A 16167-nucleotide genomic window follows, 5' to 3' on the forward strand; every position below is an offset into this window, starting at 1 on the left:
TTACTCTCTGACCTCTACTCCATCACCACACATTCACTCTTCAATCCCTTGCAATCTGGCGTCTTGTGCTTTCTCTCTGATGAAATAGTCTCTCAAAATTTAACAGTGATCTCTTAGCTGCAAATTTCACTGGTCTTTTCTTAATCCTCATCCTATGCGAGTTCTCTACAGCTTTTGACACTGTTGACCATGCTTTTCTTCTGTATATGCTCTCTTCCCTTTGCTTCTGAGATACTTTTCTTTCCCAGTTCTCCTACCTGTCTGACCACTTCTTCTCAGTCTCCTTTGCTGATTCATTATCTAATTCTCATCCCCCCCCCCATATAAATATCAGCTAAAACTCTGTCCTGGGACTCCTTCTCTTCTCCTACAATTATCTCTCTCTCTCTCTTTCCCCTTTGGAACTTCCCCTAAAGCCAACACTCCTCCAAATTTTCCAATTTCTATTGAGGGCACCACTATCTTTCCATTCATCCGGGTTCATCCGGGTTTGGCGTCATCCTCAGCTCTTTCCCTCACCTTATCTAATCAGCTGTAATATCCTGTCAATTGTACCTTCTCTACCTCATCTCTTGTATCTTCTATACCTTTCTCTCTGCTCTCAAGGACACCTCCTTAACTCAGCCCTTCATCAGTCACCTCAGCTATTGTGAGGGACTCCTAATTGATCTTTCTTCTGGTCTCTCCCTTCTCTAATCCATCCTTCACATAAATGTCAAAATCATCTTCCTGAGGCTGAGGTTTGAACATACCTCCCCTGCTTGAAAAATGTCAATGGCTTCCTAGTGCCTCTAGGACAAAATATAAACTTCTCCACTTGGGTTTTAAGGTCCTCTCTAAACTGGCTTCAACCTACATTTTTTTTAATCTAATTGCTCTTTAATCTTTTTCTTTTTCACACAAGATACATTCTAGCCATAGAGGACCAGCTGTTCTCTGAACTATCTTCCTGCTCCTATCTTCCATCTCTGTACACTCAGAGCATTAGAGTTGGAATTCTGAGACCTGGAATTCACTCCTTCTTCATCCCTGCAGTTCAGATTATATAAATGGAGATTTTGAACCCTAGATTTCAATCCCCAGAAGTCCTTGGTATTTCCCAGAATTCCCTATAATCTCATCTGAGTCTCCACATTGGAGAGATCACAATTGGTATTTAACTGGCAGTAATGCCTCCCACGCTCACTTCCATTCCATTGCAATGATGTAGCAAGTAAACTAAGCCTGGGGATTTTGAATGGGCTAATTAGCCAAGGGCATGTGGTTTTTATTTTGTATCCTTGATTTCTAATAATCCTTAATAAACCTCATAAAATATAATATTTTTATTACTAAATACTAATTTAATTTTTACAAGATCCCCTCTCTCCCTTCAAGGCTCAGCTCCAACGCCACTCCCTGCATTCAGCCTACCCCCAATCCCTCTAGTTGATAGTGGCCTCTCTCTCCTCAAAAATTACACAAGTACTTTGTCTGGTTCCTCCTTTCTTTGCTCATGTATTAATTTGTATTATGTTTTCCTGAGAATGTGTTATGTCTCTTCCAGTACAACATGGGCCTCTTGAGGGCAGGAACGGCTTCTTTTCTGCTATCCAGGGTCTAGCAGGATGCCTTGGACATGATAGATAGTAAATAGTTGTCTTACTGAACTGAACTGAATTGATTTCACTGAAAATGACCAGTAAGGGTAGTTGGCCAGCTATATGGACGTGAGCCTGGGTGCTCAGACAAGGTATTCAGACATCCCATCCATCCCTCTTCCTGTCCTGAAGTATGGGGAAGATGTTTCATAACACAAATGTCAAGCTGAAAAGGACCTTCAGTCCATTATGTCCAACCACCTTATTTTACAGATGAAGAAAATGAGGCATAGAAACCTACCCAGGGTCACATGGCTAGCAAGTATCTGAGTCCAGATTTGAACCCAAGTTTTCCTGACTGGCTCCTGTGCCCTCCTTTCTTTCTACAAAGTGTCCCAAATTTTCTTCATAAAGTTTTTAAGTCTTTAATACCAGAAAATTGCACTGAGATTTGGGGGCCGCCCCTCGGCTTCATAGGGTTATAAAACATTAAAACTATAACTTGGGAGTTCTCAAATCCAATCCTGTCATTTCACAGATAAGGCAGGGAAGGGACTTGCCAGGGTCACATAGGTTATCACTGAGCTAAAAGTTCTCCCATCCGACCTAGCTGGAAAATTCTTCATAAGAGAACACTTACATAGACAGCACCTTCACCTCCAGAATTTCATGGCGAAGTTCCAGGCATCTGGTGGAGTTATATTCAAAAGGCCCCCTCATAAAATTCGAAGTACCTGAGGATGGAGACACAAGGTCCTAGTTACAGCTTGGAGCAAGCATTGCAAGGGAAGGAAGTTAGACAGCAAAGCAATCTTAGGAGCTTTCTCCTTTACCACTTTTGACATTCTCATGTTGATCATGAAGGCATTTAAGTCAGGAACAAATAAACATACAAAAATTTTAAAAGTTAGCCCCAGGGGAAGGCAGCTGGGTGGCTCGGTGGATTGAGAGCCAGGGCTAGATACTGGAGGTTCTGGGTCCAAATCTGGCCTCAGACACTTCCCAGCTGTGTGACCCTGGGCAAGTCACTTAACCCCCATTGCCTAGCCCTTACCACTCTTCTGCCTTGGAGCCAATACACAGTATTGATTCCAAGATGGAAGGTAAGGGACCCTATATTCCATAATATCAGGGAAGGATTATTTCAGTTGTCAGTCATCTAGGGATCTCTCATTCTAGGGGCCCTCCATCTCCCCTGGTGTTTGTCATCATTAGACTGAAGCAAGTCACATCCGTGTTCCAATTTGAAGGCAGCTTTGGTCCAAAGGGGTCATAGATGGCCAGAAGGCTGGAGACCCACTTCTGTATTTTCAGGTGTCCCTCCTGATTTCCCATGACCACCAGTAACAGCATCTACTCATGGCTGGATTGTGAACCTCAAGTCTGTCTTCAGTGCCTTGAGCTCTGGTTTTCTATCTTATACAGTGCTTTGCCCACCCAAAAACCACCTTCAGCCCCTTCTACGGTGCCCCACTGCCAAAGCCACCCCTTACAGAGCTCTGCCCTCTGGAGACGCTCTCCAAACCATTCCTCAATAGGAATGAAAATCCCAACGAGTTGGATTTCTCTTCTTAACCGTGGTATTGGCTTGCCCCTCCCTACAGGGTAAGAATGTCCTCTTCTCTCCCCTTTCTCTTCAAATTCTGATCATCATTGTTTGCTGAGCTCATGTGCCACCTCCTATAAGAAGCCTTTAATAATTCCCCATCAGATGTTCGGTCCCCCTGCTCTATTATTTTGTGATAAAAAAAAAAACACTTACCTTATGTCTTAGAATTGATACTAAGAATCATTTCCAAGGCAGAAGTACGGTATGGGCTAGGCAACTGGGGGTAAGGGACTTGCTCAGGGTCATGCAGCTAGGAAGTGTCTGAGGCCAAATTTGAACCCAACACCTCCTGTCAGCATGCCTGGCTCTCCATTCCACAGAGCCACCTAGTTTCCTCTTATAATTACTTTAATGTATTTTTGCTTACATATCTGTGTATATGTTATCCTCCCAATCTCCAAATATATAGAATGTAAGTTCTTTGAGGGCAGGAGTATTTCATTTTTGTCTTTGTATAGCAAGTGCCATTGCATGCAACAAATATTTATTAAATGCTTTTTGAAATGAAATTGATTTTAAATTGCTCTTACAATTACACAAAAGCCTCTCTTCTCTGGCAAAGGAATCTGAAGAATCCACCAGCAGGTTAACAGCTTAGCATAGGCAGGTCTCTGAATGTCAGAGCAAGAAAGGTGTTCAGATCTGATTTAATACAACTCCCTTCAGTTCACTAAGATTAAGGAAGCCTTCTTTTGCTTCTCGATTTCCTCCAATTGTTAGCACTCCCCACCTCCTCCAACTGCCTTCTATTCATTTATCTGTGTACTTGCTAGACCATGAGCCTCCCCTTCTTCCCCTCTCTCAAGCAGAATGTAGTCTCTTGGGAGGGCAGAGACTGATTAATTTTACTTAGTAAACACAGTGCCTAGGACACAGCAGGTGCTTAATAAAAATCTGCTGAATTGAATTAAAATTTATATGCCTTGGGGTAACTAGGTGGCTCAGTGGATAAAGAGCCAGGCCTGGAGATAGTAGATCCTAGGTTCAAATTTATCTTCAGATACTTCTTAACTGTGTGATCTTGGGCAAGTCACTTAACTCCCATTACCTAGCCCTTGCTGCTCTTCTGTTTTGGAAGTCATATTTAGTTTAGACTTTAAAACAGAAGGTAAGAGTTTAAAAATAAAAGCAGAAGATGAAGAAGAAGGAGGAGGAGGAAGGGATAGACAGACAGACAGACAGACAGACAGAGAAACAGAGAGAGAGAGAGAGAGAGAGAGAGAGAGAGAGAGAGTAAAAAAAGGAAGGAAGAAAGAAACCTACAGTTAGTCAGTTCATGCCCCAGCTAGGATATGAAACCTGGTCTTCTACTGCCAGAACAAACATTTCCATGACAACACACTGAAGAAAACAAACATTCAAAAAGATTACATTTGTTGATTCATGTGTGTAAACTTATTCATGTGCTGAGAGGCGGTGAGATATGAAAAGAGTTCTGGCCTGAAGGTCAGGAGAGTCCTGGTTTGAATCCTGCCCCTGACACTGGATAATTATATGACTTTGGTTGGACTAAATGACCTCTAACCTCCAGCTCTAGCTCTGTTCATCTTGATGTTTTACAATATTATATATATATATTTCTGCCTTACTTTCCTCATCTGTAAAATAGGATCATAATCCCTGTGGTACTTAACATCACAAGTTTCCTGGGAAAGGCAAATTAGATGATCCATAAAAAAAAAGTACTCAAGTGGATTGAGAGCCAGACCTGGAAATGGGAGGTCCTAAATTCAAATCTGACCTGACACTTCCTAGCTGTGTGACCCTGGGCAAATCCCTTAATCTGCATTGCCCAGCCCTTCCTGATCTCCTGCCTTGGTTCTTAAATGGAAGGTAAGGGTTTTCACAAAGAAAAGAAAGGGGGCAGCTGAGTAGCTCAGTGGATTGAGAGACAGGAGGTCCTAAATTCAAATCTGATCTCAGACACTTCCCAGCTGTGTGACCCTGGGCAAGTCACTTAACCCCCGTTGCCTAGCCCTTACCACTCTTCTGCCTTGGAGTTGATACACAGTATTGATTCCAAGACAGAAGGTAAGGGGAAAAGAAAAGAAAAGAAAAGAAAAGAAAAGAAAAGAAAAGAAAAGAAAAGAAAAGAAAAGAAAAGAAAGAGAAGAGAAGAGAAGAGAAGAGAAGAGAAGAGAAGAGAAGAGAAAGAGAAGAGAAGAGAAGAGAAGAGAAGAGAAGAGAAGAGAAGAGAAGAGAAGAGAAGAGAAGAGAAGAGAAGAGAAGAGAAGAGAAGAGAAGAGAAGAGAAGAGAAGAGAAAAGAAAAAAGAAAAGAAAAAATACTTTGTCATTCATGAGTGGTGACTATAAATATATATTCTGTGACCAATTAATGCATTTATTGATGTTCATTAGTCTATAGCATAGATATCTGGGTGGTGCATTCGATAGAGAGCTGGAGCTAGAATCAGGAAGATCTGAATTCAAATTCAACCACAGGCATTTACTAGCTGTGTGATCCTGAGCAAGTTACAACCCTTTTAGCCTCAATTTCCTCTTCTGGAAAAATGATCTGGAATAGAAAATGGCAAAAATACACTCCAGTATCTTTGCCAAGAAAAGCCCATAAGGGTGTCACATAGATTCAGACATATCTGAAACAAATGAACAACAAGAAGTCAATGGCATTCGTGAAAATAAATGGAGGGCAGGCAAAGGACTTCCCCAAATTAGTGTCCGGTCCCTCTGCTTCTTGTTTCTTCTGAGTGATTTTCAAAGATCTTTGCACTCTACTGCTCAGTTACTGATGCAATTTTAGTTGAAATAATATTAATAACTGACATTTGTATGGTTCTTACTTTGTACTGGGCACTATGCTCCGCCCTGTTCCATTGTTATCTCATTTGACTCTGGACGACTCTGGAAGATTGTACCAACCCCACTTGAAAGATGAGGAAACTGAGGCAAACAGAGCTGAAGTGAGCTAGTTAAGTGTCTGAGGCTGGATTTAAACTGAGGTCTTCCTGCCTCCAGACCCATTGTCCTATCCACTGAACTGCCTAGCGACCCCAACCGCAAACAGGTGGGAGGCTGAGCAGCAGAGCTCCGCTCCGTGTAAGCCCGTTTCCTCGCTTTCCTCGGTCGGGTAACTAGCCCAAGTGTCAATCAGAGCTGAGTCCATGTCCCTTCCTGCAGCAGGAAGAGCCGGCAAAATGCGGATGCAAACCCAGATGGTGCCAGAGACTTCAGTCTTAAATAAGCAGCCGCTCGCCCAAGCTTGGAGCTGGCATTAGTTATTCTGGCAGCCAGCCTACAGCAGCCACTGTGCAAGCCTGTGGGCTGGACTGATCACAGAGAGATGGGGGGAGGGGTTCCGAAAGAGGACCGCCAGCCTTTGGACCCTGGGCCACCGGCACTCCCTACAGGTCTTGGTTAGGGGTCAATCTTCAACAATATTCCCCGCAGCCAAAATGAAGTATTGGAAATACAGCCTACCACTTGAATCAGGAAAATCTGGGTTCAAGTCTCCCCTCCGAGACCATTTGTGTGACCGCGGGCAAGGCAACAGCCAGTCATTCCATTAACAAGCATTTATTATGTGCTGGCCCCTGAGCTAAGCACCAGAAGTACCAAAGCCAAAATAAACGCTGTCCTCAGGAAGTGTACATTCTAAAGGGGGAAATGGCACATATATACCAAAAGTATATTCAATATAAAAACGGAATAGTTGGAGGATAACCTTGGAGGGGAAGACACTGGCCCCTGGGAAAAGCCTGGAGAAAGTGGCCCTTGAAATGGGACTAGAGGAATCCAGGAGGTGCAAAAAGTGGAGCTAAAGGGCAATTAGGTGACTCAATGGTCTGAAAGTCAAAGCTAGAGATGGGAGAGTCTATGGTCAAATCTGGTCTCAGGTACTTCTTAACTGTGTGATACTGGGAAAGTCACTTAACCCCAACTGTCTATCTAACCCTTAACATTCTTCTGCCCTGGAATAGAAACTTAGCACTGGTTCTAAGGCAAACGGAAAAGGGTTTTGTTTTGTTTTAAAGAAAAAGTGGAGATGAGTAAGAGAGAATGTTCCAGACCAGGAATGGAGGGCAGTCAGGGCAGAGAAGAGCTGCAGCATCATGTATGAGAAACATAAGTCAATATGGATAGACCTTCGAGTATGTGGAATGTAAAAAAATGACAAAGATAGGTAGGAAACAAGGGGTAAAGGGCTTTTAAAAAGCAGAGGTGATTATATTTTATTCTGGAGGTAATAGATTGCCATTGGAGTTCATTAAGTAAGGAAATGAAATGGTAAAAACTAGGCTTTAAGAAAATCATTATGTACCCATCTAATAAGACTGTTTTGTTTGCTTATGTTTTTAAACCCTTACCTTCTGTCTTAGAATCAATACTGTTTTATTGGGTAAATGGGGGTTAAGTGACTTGCCCAGGGTCACACAGCTAGGAAGTATCTGTGGCCAATTTGAACCCAGGATCTCCCTTCTCTAGACCTGGTTCTTTCTTGATCCACTGTGCCATCAAACTACTCCTCCATAGGACTGGTTTGAGGCTCAACTGAGATAATATGATTAATAGACCTTGCAAACTTGAAAATGATATGTGAATGATAGCTATTATTATTATTATTATCATATTTTATACATAAACCTTAAAATCCAATTAGATTGTCAGGCATATCTCCCATTAACTGTATGACCTTGAATCACTCACTTCTCTCAGCCTCAATTTCCTCATTTGTAAAATAAAGATAATAATTCACCATGCTATCTCTCTCACAAGATTGTATTATGAAAATCCAAGAAGGTAATAGATGTTGAAAATAAAATATCTTGAAAAGTATGTTGTTCATCTATTTATTAAGTACTTAGCATTGATCTGAACACAGATCAGTACTTACAGAATGGAAGAGGATCTCTTCCCTAGGCTGGTGTTGGTCAGTTTTCTGGGTATTGTCTTTGCTCCATGCACCTTGCACTTCTCCCATCAAGAGGACAAGAGCTGCCAGTGAAACTCACCTAACAGGCTCTCTGACAGTAGCAGGTCAAGCTACTGTTATTTAAGCGTTACTATATACAGGGTATAAATACCTACTGACATTAAATAAACCTTACAACCCTTGATTCTTCTCAGATCTATAGATTAGGGTGCAGAGCCAAGGGAAGATTTTTATCTACCAGTTCTCCATCAATAAGCATCAGGGGCCAAGCTTGTGGGGTGGGGGATAGAAAAAGCAGATAGATGTAGGTGGAAATTGTTTCCCCAGCATTCAAAGTCCTATATAATTTTTTTAAAGAGAAATATGTTATGTATTTATTTTTAGCATTCATTTGTAAAATTATGTATTTATTTACTTCTTCAGTTACACGAAGAAATAATTTTTGACAATTGTTTTCTGGCATTTTAGAACTTGGATTTTCTCTCTCCTTGCCTTCCCCTACCCACTCCCACTGGCAACAAATAGTGTGATATGGGTTCTACCAGTACTTTCATCCAATACATATTTCCATATTGCTCATGTTCTAATTGAAGACACATATCACACATGCAATAAAAATGGCATGAAGGAAATGAAATGGAAGATTACATGCTTTAATCTGCACTCAGACTCCAACCGTTAGTATTTTGAACCTGAGTCCCTCATGGTTATCTTGCTTAGTGTTCATTTTTTAAAAATTTTGAGTTCCAAATTCTCTCTCTCCTCCCCCACCAATTAAGAAGGCAAGCAATATGATATCAATTAAATATGTGAAATTGTGCAAAATGCATTTCCATATTAGCTATATTTCAAAGAAAGCAAGTAAAATAAAGTGAAAAAAGTATGCTTCAATCTACATTCAGAGTACATCAGTTTTCTCTCTGGAAGTGAAGAGCATTTTTCATCAAGAGTTCTTTGGAATCATCTTGGACTATTATCTTATCAGAATAGCTAAGTCATTCACAGCTGATCATCATTATAATATTGTTGTTGCTATCTATCATTTCTCTTGGTTGTGTACACTTCACTTTGCATCAGTTTGTGTTTTTCCAAATTTTTCAGAAATCATCCTGCTTGGCAATTTGGAACTATGCCTAAAGGGTGCTAAATGACTGTCTGCCCTTTGATCCAGCCATAGCACTGCTGGGTTTGTACCCCAAAGAGATAATAAGGAAAAAGACTTGTACAAGAATATTCATAGCTGAGCTCTTTGTGGTGGCAAAAAATTGGAAAATGAGGGGATGCCCTTCAATTGGGGAATGGCTGAGCAAATTGTGGTATCTGTTGGTGATGGAATACTATTGTGCTAAAAGGAATAATAAAGTGGAGGAATTCCATGGAGACTGGAACAACCTCCAGGAAGTGATGCAGAGTGAAAGGAGCAGAACCAGGAGAACATTGTACACAGAGACTGACACACTGTGGTACAATCGAATGTAATGGACTTCTCTACTAGCAGCAATACAATGAACCAGGACAATTCTGAGGGACTTATGAGAAAGAACACTATCCACATCCAGAGAAAGAACTGTGGGAGCAGAAACACAGAAGAAAAACAACTGTTTGATCACATGGGTCAAGGGGGATTTGATTGGGGATATAGACTCTAAATGATCACGATAGGGCAAATATCAATAATATGAAAATAGATCTTGATCACATGTTAAACCCAGTGGAATTGTGTGTTGGCTCTGGGAGGGAGGTGGTGGTAGAGGAGGGAAAGAACAGGAATCTTGTAACCATGGAAAAATATTCTAAATTAATTAACTAATTAAAATCTTCTAAAACTAAGAGAAAAAAAAGAAAAAGAAATCCTGCACATCATTTCTTATAGCACAATGCTATTCTGTTACAATCATATGCTGCAATTTGTTCAGCCATTCCCCAATTGATGGACATCCATGCAATTTCCAATTCTTTTTCCACCACAAAAAGAGTTGCTATAAACATTTTTTGTAAAAATAGATCCTCTCCCCTTTTTTAATTCTTTGAGATATAGACCTAGTAGGGATGTTGTGGGCTCATAGTGTATGTATAATTTTATAGTCCTTCGGACTTAGTTCCAGATTGCTCTCCAGAATGGTTTTATCAGTTCACAATTCCAACAGCAGTGCATTAGTGTCCCAATTTTCCCATATCCTTGCTACCATTAATAGTTTTCCTTTTCTGTCATATCAGTTAATCTGATAAGTGTGAGGTAGTACCTCAGCGTTGTTTTGATTTGCATTTCTCTAATCAATAATGATTTAGAACATTTTTATATGATTATAGATAGCTCTGTCTGAAAACTATCTGTTCATATCCTTTGACCATTTATTAATGGGTGAATTATTTAAATTCTTATGTTTCAAGAATTAAAATTTAAGAAATGAGGCCTTTATCAGAAACACTTGCTATAAAAAAAATTTCCCCCAACTTTCTGCTTTCCTTCTAATCTTGGTTGTACTGTTTTTGTTTGTACCAAAACTTTTAAATTTAATATAATTAAAATTATCCATTCTATATCCCATAATGCTATCTATCTTTTGCTTGACCATAAATTCTTCCCCTATTCATAGATTTGACAGGCAAACTATTCCATGCTTCCCTAATTTGCTTATGGTATTACCCTTTATCTCTAAATTATGTACCCATCTTGACCTTATCTTTTATATGGTGTGGATGTTAGCCTATACCTAGTTTCTTCCATACTGCTTTCCACTTTTCCCAGCAGTTTTTGTCAAATAGTCTTATCCCCAAAACTGGGTCTTTGGGTTTATCAAACACTAGAGTACTATGGTCATTTACTACTACTGTGTGTTGTGATCCTAATCTATTCCATTGATCTGATACACTTTCTTAGCCAGTACCAGCTTGTTTTGATGATTACAGCTTTTTAATATAGTCTGAGATCTGGTACAACTACATCCCCTTTCTTCACTTTTTAAAAAATTAATTCCTTTTATATTCTTGACCTTTTGTTCTTCCAAATGAGTTTTGTTATTTTTTCTAGCTCCGTAGAATAATTTTTTTGTACATTGATTGGTATGGCACTGAACAGGTAAATTAATTTAGGTAGAATTATCATTTTTATTATATTGGCTCAACCTATCCATGATCAATGAACACCTTTCCAGTTGTTTAGATCTGACTTTAGTTGTGTGAAAAGTGTTTTGTAATTGTGTTCATAAACTTCCTCAGTTTGTCTTGGAAGGTAGACTCTTATATGTTTTAAATTGTCTCAAGTTATTTTAAACCAAATATCTCTTTCTATGTGTTTTTACCTTTTACTTGTACCTTCCCTAATTCTGCTCCACTCAAGCCATTTTTCTCATGACTCTGATTATACTAACTCATCCCCTACCTCCAAGCTAGTGTCCCCTCATCCTCCTCTCCATCTTTAATTTGATTTAAATATCTTACTTTGTTGCAAAGTGCTTTACAGAGAAAACCCAGTTGAATGAGTTCTGATCTGAACACCAGGAAGAAAGGAGATTTGATACAGAATTGAAAAATGGTTTGTCAGTGTCTTTCTCCTTTCTGTATTCCCTTGCCCCATGCTATCTCTCCAACAGATACAGCCATAATGGCCTGAGATAAGGGGGGGGGGGGTTCTAGGCAAGTCACTTAACTTTGTGTTTGCCTCAATTTCCTCATCTATAAAAGGAGCTGGAGAAGGAAATGACAAACCACTCTAGGATCTCTGCCAAGAAAACCCCAAATGGGGTCGCAGAGTCAGACATAACTGAAATGACTGAACAACAAATGTGACTGGTCTAAGAGGACATCTCTATCAGTTAAGTCATCCTTCTCTGAGCCATGCGGAATCTTCACTGGGAGTACACAGTAAGGACAGGTACCAAATGGTTTTATAAAAAGGTAAGCCTGGGTTTCCTTGGGGGTTTTTGTGTGAAGACATAGGTTTTTTAATTATTTTATATAACAACATAATATAGTATATATGACTTGTTATAAACATACAATAAATTATAATAAATATTCAAGAGAAACAAATTCTCACATTCGCTATTATCATTAGAAAATTATAAACCGAATGGGCCTTCCTTTGGATAACCTTCTGAAATTCAAATTATAGACCATCTGACAGTTAAAAGGCTCCTCCTGATAAATGTCATGTAAAATCTCTCTTTTTCCTCCCCTACTTAAAAAAGCAGTTAATATGACATAGATGGTACATCCGTTATTGTGTCATACATTTCCCCGTCTGTGATGTTGTAAAATAAGAGATATATTACTTACACTACAGAAAAACTTGTTTTTAATATTCTTTTTGGTGAATGGAAAAGCCCGGCCTGTGTGAGTCTGTAGATATGAGCTAGAAATACTAGGAAAGAATTCAACTTTGCATTTTTAAAAGGATTAAAAGACAATTAGTAATATGGAAATAGGTCTTGACACATGTAAAACCCAGGGGATGTGTGCATTGGCTACCAGAGGGGTGGGAGGAGGGGAGAGAAATCATGTAATCATGGGAAAATGTTCTTAATTAATCCATTAAATAAATTTTTTAAAAAGACAATTAGACCTGGGATAAGTGGGGGGGGGGCAATTGGGGGAGGGGTGCTTTCTAGGCCCAAATCTGGCCAGGGTGCCCACGGGGTGCCTCTCCGTTTCATAGTAAGTTCTGATCATGAGAACCCCAACTTCGCTCCACTGATCTTTTCCCTGGCTCACTGGCTGATGCAGATGAGACCGGCGGAAGGGGCAGAAGAAAGAGAGTAAGGACCAAAGAATGCTGCACCTCTGTGCCACGAGGAAGCAGGAGAGAGGCTTTAAGTGACAGTTAGAGAGTTGGTCCCCAAGGAAGCTTTTTGCTGCTTGAGAGCAGGAGCGAGCAGAGCTTGCATCCTCAGCCTTTGCTTGCTCAGGGGTTTGGGCTCCAAAATTATGGGGAAGGGGGAGCAGAAGAGAAAGGAATACTGAGTCCTTGTCTCTGCCAGATCCCATCTTTGGCATCCCAGGAGGGAGGTATTCCAGAAAAGGGGAATGAAAAGGTTGCAGCCAGGTGGCCCAGTGAATAGAGAACCAGACCTAGAGAAGGGAGGTCCTAGTTTCAAATCTAGCTTCAAATACTTCCTCCTTGGGTGACCCTGGGCAAGTCTCGTCCCTCGAATGCCTTGGAACCAACATACAGCATTGATTCTAAGACGAGAGTAAGTGGGTTGTTGTTGGCGGATTTGGGGGGGTGGAATGAAGACATTGTGGCCCTGAGTTTAGGACAGAGGAGCCCCTGGAACGCCCTGTAGACATGTGAAACAACTGGGCCAGAGACTGTCTGTCAAAGGAAGGACTGGGGAAGAAAGGAGCACGGCTAGCCGCTCATCGAATGGAGTCCTTTATTTATGTAACACTTCACAGTCGGGAGAACTCCAGCATCTCAGAGGCCATCTAATCCACCTGTATCCACTCAAGAATCTCTTCCATGGACAGGCATGGCGCTGGCGTGCACCTGCCAGCCCTGCTCTTGGGAGAGGCTACGGCTGCCTCATCTCTTGAGCTGGAGAGTTCTGAGCAGCAGGAAGGCTACAGCTCCTCGGGAGCAAGCCCCAGAAGAGGGGGCCGTGTGGCTGCCTACTGAGGGGCAAACCAGGCTAGGCTGGGGAAAAAGACCAAGCCAAAGCTTCCATGGGCATCAGTCTTAGACTGGGAGTAGCTTCTGCACTTCCAGCCCCGGTGAGATGGTGAGACAGAGACAAAGAGAGACACAGACACAGAGACAGAGAGAGATTGAGAAAGAGAAGGAAAGAGAGACAGAGAGGGAGAGACAGACAGACAGAGACAGAGAGAAAGAGATAGCAAGAAACAGAGAGGGGGGAGACAGACAGACACAGAAAGAGGAAAAGAGAGGCAGACAAAAACAAAGACAGACAGAAATGGGGAGAGGAAGAGAAAGAAAAGGAAAAACAGAGACAGAGAAAAGAGAGAGACAGAGACAGAGAGAGGGAGAGGCAGAAAGACAGGTAGAGAAGATAGGAGAGAGGGAGAGAGGAAAAGACAAACAGCCAGAGACAGGAAAGGAGGGGCAGAGACAGAGACAGACAGACAAAGACAGAGAGAGAGAGACAGAGACAGAGACACAGAGACAGATAGTGAGAGACAGAGCAGGAGAAAGAGAGAAAAAGAGACAGACAAAGATAGGCAGATGGGGAGAGGAAGAGAAAGAGGAGGAAAGAAAGACAGACAGACAGAGAAGAGAGAAAGAGAGAGAGACAGAGGGGGAAGGGGAACAGACAGGCAGAGATAGAGAAGGAGGGAGGGAAGGAGAGGGAGAGAGAGAGGGAAAGAGGGGAAGAGATAGAGAGAAAGATGAATAATTTTGTCTACAAGATGTATTTAAGTGACCATCCAATCTCCAACAGAAGACTTTCAATAAAAGGAATTCATATTTGTGAATTCAAATCTGGCCTCAGACACTCACTAGCTGTGTAATCCTAAGCAAGTCACTTAACTCTGTTTGCCTCAGTTTCCTCATCTATACAGATGAGAAGAAAATGGCAAACTTCTATAGTATCTTTTCTATGAAAATCATAAATGGCATCACAAAGAATCATTTAAGACAAAAAAAAATGACTAAACAACCACAACATCCCAAAGCACCCCATTCCATTTGGGAGCAGCTTTAATTATTAGGCATTTTTTCTCTGATATCAAGCATAAATTTTCTTCTTTGTACACTCCAGTCATTTCTCCTAGTTCTGCCCTTTGGGGCCAAATGGAAGAAGTTGAATCCCACTCTTGCAAAACAGCCCATTATATCAGATTATGGAATTAAAGAATGTTAGAGCTGGAAAGAACATATACTTAGCTTCCTTCGAGATCACTGAGTCCAGACTTTCCCTTTCCATATCAACCATACATTCCCCTCTGACAGACTAGGAAACTGAGCTAAGAGAAGTTTTTGACTTGCCTGAAGCTACACAGTTAGTAAGTGGCAGAGTGGGGTCTTCAATCCTGATGACTCGTCTCCACTCAAGTTCTTTCTACTCCATCTCAATCTCCTTGAAGGCAGCCGTCATGCTCCCCCCAGTCATTGATCATTCTCCTCTCCTGGCTAAACATGCCCAATTCCTTCAATGGCATGGCTGCAGTCATCTAGCCATTTGGGTCATCTTTCCTTTCAATGCTCCAGATGGTCAACATCCTTCTGAAAGTTCAGAGCCCAAAATTGAACACTGTTCCAGATTGGCTGACTAGGACAAAGCGGAGTGGAACTCTGACCTCTCTTATTCTAAGCCCCCTACTTCTATTATTGCAGGCCAAGATCAATGCATCGGTAGACCTGTGACCTTACTGGTGTGAGTACTCCTTCCATCATCAGAGATTCCTAACCACTAAGATCTCTTCCAGATCTAAGTTTTCTGATCCACATTTCCTTGTCAATCCTCCACTGGGGATCTGCCTAAAGTGAGTTTTGTTCTAGGTTGGTAGCACCAGTCCAATGGCAAGGCTTTCCCTTGGGCTACTCCTTGACCAGACCACTTCCTTTTCCAATCATGGAATTTCCGAACAAAAGCTTTTCTGCCACTTCTCAAATAAGTCAGTACAGACAGGTGGTGATCCCATTAGGGTTTTGTTTTGTTTTTTGGCTACTATGTCATGCCAAGCTTGCAATCCACCAAAACATCCATGTCTTTTACCTATAAACTGTCAGATAGCCTCAACTCCTCACATTCTATACTTGTGAAACCAATCTCTTTAAGTGTCGGGCACTACATTTCTTTGCAATAAAATTCATCTTACTAGATTTCACTTAATAATCGAACCTGTAAAGATTTTTCTGTATCTGTCTAGGTGGCGCAGATAGAGCACCTGGCCTGGAATCAGGAAAACTCATCTTCCTGAGTTCAAAACTGTCCTCAGATAGATATGTGACCACAGGAAAGTCACTTAAGCCTGTTTGCCTCAGTTTCCTCATCTCTAAAATGAGCTGCTGAAGGAAATGAAACCGCTCCAATATCTTTGCCAAGAAAACCCCAAATGGGGTCACAAAGAGTCAGGCTGAACTGAAATGACTGAACAACCACCATCTATCATCCACCATGTTAAC

General features: G+C 41.2%; 1 protein-coding gene across 1 annotated transcript in view; it reads right to left on the reverse strand.

Annotated features, from left to right (window-relative positions):
- ST8SIA5 (ST8 alpha-N-acetyl-neuraminide alpha-2,8-sialyltransferase 5) overlaps positions 1 to 16167 on the reverse strand; it is a 180841-nt gene that overhangs the window by 57377 nt on the left and 107297 nt on the right. The window contains 2 exon segments of the mRNA XM_056824395.1: positions 2221 to 2294; positions 2296 to 2314. Of these exon segments, the coding sequence (XP_056680373.1) occupies positions 2221 to 2294; positions 2296 to 2314 (93 nt within the window).

The sequence above is a fragment of the Monodelphis domestica genome, chromosome 3, assembly GCF_027887165.1.
Source record: "Monodelphis domestica isolate mMonDom1 chromosome 3, mMonDom1.pri, whole genome shotgun sequence".
Classification (NCBI taxonomy): domain Eukaryota; kingdom Metazoa; phylum Chordata; class Mammalia; order Didelphimorphia; family Didelphidae; genus Monodelphis; species Monodelphis domestica.